Source organism: Pelobates fuscus, chromosome 5 (genome assembly GCF_036172605.1).
Source record: "Pelobates fuscus isolate aPelFus1 chromosome 5, aPelFus1.pri, whole genome shotgun sequence".
Taxonomy (NCBI): Eukaryota; Metazoa; Chordata; class Amphibia; order Anura; family Pelobatidae; genus Pelobates; species Pelobates fuscus.
In genome coordinates, this window is record NC_086321.1 from 182,798,636 (window position 1) to 182,801,723 (window position 3,088).

The following is a 3,088-nucleotide window of genomic DNA, read 5'->3' on the forward strand; positions in this document are numbered from 1 at the left end:
CGTCCGGTTCGCAAGACTGATTCCGCCCACCGGCCGGGGAGACCTAATGCTTTTCAATGCTTTCCTATGGGGAATTGAGCGACGCTGGAGGTCCTCACACAGCGTGAGGACATCCAGCTACGCTCTAGCACAGGTTTTCTGTACTATGGACCAGGAAGTGCCCTCTAGTGGCTGTCTAGTAGACAGCCACTAGAAATGGAGTTAACCCTGCAAGGTAATTATTGCAGTTTATAAAAAAAACTGCAATAATTACCTTGCAGGGTTAAGGGTTGTGGGAGTTGGCACCCAGACCACTCCAATGGGCAGAAGTGGTCTGGGTGCCTGGAGTGTCACTTTAATAACAACATTTGTGTGTTATAGGGACAAAGCAGGAAACTGAAAAGAGATTGAACAAGAAAAGAGATTCAACTGGAATTACTATTAATATTATCAAATATGGACAATGTAAGGCATCATGTTAGCTATATAGTAATATTATTTTAATAGGAATGTTAAGTAGTTTAGCAAAAACAAAACATCAACAAAATAATAATCTCTATAGTTTGCAAAACTGTTTCGATACATTTGGTCTTCTTTTGCCAAACAAATAATTATATATTATCCCATTTTCTCTGAAGAATATTCTTCAGTGCAATTTTAATATTTGCATTTCTCAGACTATAAATAATTGGATTTAGCAGTGGGGTGACCACAGAGTAAAACACTGATAATATCTTGTCCAAGTGGGATGTGTTCACTTCAGAAGGTCTCACATACATAAAAATTAGAGTGCCATAGAAAATACCAACCACAGTAAGATGGGATGCACAGGTGTTAAATGCTTTTTGGCGACCATTAGAGGTCGGAATCTTTACAATGGTAGCTATTATATAACTATAGGAAACTAATGTAACAGTAGAACAGCTTAGTATGAGAATCCAAGCCTGACCAAAGAAAGTGTTTGCTGCAGTTGAAGTATCAGAGCAAGACAATTTAACCAAGGGTCCAAAATCACAGAAAAAGTGGTCAATACCTCTTTTATTACAAAAGTGTAACTTTGAGACAAATATTGTGGGAATCAATGGCATAAGAAAACTGGTGATCCAGGACCCAAATGCCATATGATAGCATAAATTATGAGTCATTATGGATGAGTAGCGCAAAGGATTGCATATAGCCAGGTAGCGGTCATATCCCATCATGGCAAGAAGAATATTTTCCATGGAACCAGAAAATAAAATAAAATAAAACTGAGTAAGACATCCTTGGAAAGAGATACCTTCCTTGCTATTAAGTAGGTCAGTCAACATTTTTGGAACAATTATAGTTGTGCAACCAATTTCCATCAAGGAGAAGTTGGAAAGGAATATATACATCGGAACATATAAGGACGGAACTCGCCTGACAACAGTTATAATTATGGTATTGGAAACCAAAGTGACACAATAGGAAGCCAGCACTAGGGTGAAGATGAGTATCCTTAAGTCAGGAGACAATGAGAAACCAAGAAGAATAAAATTAGTAACATCTGATGTATTGAAAATCTTCATCATTGTATGTTATCCTGATGGGAAGTATCATTAGTTAGAAGATAGATACATACATAGTGACACAAAGCTAGAGAAGTGATAGCTAAATAATTAGTATACATATACCTTGCTCATTTAGTTATGTATTTACATTAGAATTTTATATATGTAAATATAACATTCTTGTTCATTAACAGTTAAATAGTTAAACGAGATTGTATATACAAATTTAACATATATAAAATATGCAGTATTATAGTATACAGGAGGCATGGGATGTTAAGTGCTTTTAGTTTGAAACAGATTTGTTAGACTGTATGTAAGCATGTGTGTATTAGATATACCTCTATAATAGGAACACTCAGTGCATTACATTATAATATATTCTGATTACAAGTCTGGACAACACTATACGTATGAATAAACTCTCATACTATGTAAGATGCTTGTAACACAAAAAGCTAACTGACCATATTCTGGTTAATAAACATATCTACCAAATGTCTAAATTTACATATTTCTGTAAAATATATATTGTTTTTCTAAAATAAATCAATAAATACAAGTTGTTATAAACTATGAATCACCATTCCATTCACAAAACTGGCATCAGGTTTTGTGCCTTTTAATTATGTGTGTCTTCCTCGCATGTCTCCCAGCCCCTTGTTGCCTTTAATAATCTGCATGTTGATCACAGTTGGCTCAGGTGTCTACTTATAGTCGGTTCTGTAATCTCAGCTGAGCTTCCCACTAGTGTATTCTATTTTTAGTTCACATTATATTTAACCTTAATAAACATGACATATTCTTCAGGTATTATTTGTTTATAATAGTTCCCTATCTCAAATGTTTAAATATGAAGTGGTAGCTTTCAAGGCTCCGGGAGTGTCTTGTTCAGGCTCAATAAATAATATAAAAATTTGAAAAAAATTAGTAGATATGCTGACATACAATAACTAGTATAGAAGTAAATTTAACCCCTTAAGGACACATGACGTGTGTGACACGTCATGAGTCCCTTTTATTTCAGAAGTTTGGTCCTTAAGGGGTTAAGCATGCGTGGGATAGGCATAAGGCTATTCTAGCCATAAGATAAGGCCAGGGACTAATGAGAGTATTTAGAAAATTTGGCAGACAAGATGGGCCGAATGGTCCTTATCTTCCGGCACATTCTATATTTATAACTAATTAAAAAAGATGGCCGCTGGGCGATCACGAATGGCAACTTCTCACCGGCCTCGACCACAGATGGCGTAACCCCAGAGAGCCAACAGGGTGACACTAACCAAATACTGGCCAAGCTTGCAGAACTCCGCAGCTTCCTGGCCGGAGAAATAACCCGAAGCTCCAGGGAGGTGAAGACCGAAATACAAGCTCTTGGAATCCGTACGTCGAACCTGCGGATAGCATGGGCCCACAACACAGTAGCAACACAATCAAATATGCTGGAACAACATGTGAACAACCTCGACCAAGACAAATACTTAACTCCAAGCGAGAACACTGGGTGAAGATAGCCTTTCCCAAATGAGCTTACAATTGCACAGAATTCACATTAGCCTCCGGGCTGGCTGATGACA

The 3,088-nt window shown here is 37.1% G+C and overlaps 1 protein-coding gene across 1 annotated transcript; it reads right to left on the minus strand.

Moving 5' to 3' along the window:
• Positions 1-590: 590 nt before the first annotated feature.
• LOC134612111 (olfactory receptor 6M1-like) lies at positions 591-1,355 on the minus strand. Its single transcript, XM_063456489.1, has one exon. The coding sequence runs from the start codon at positions 1,353-1,355 to the stop codon at positions 591-593; it is 765 nt and encodes a 254-aa protein (XP_063312559.1).
• Positions 1,356-3,088: the final 1,733 nt, after the last annotated feature.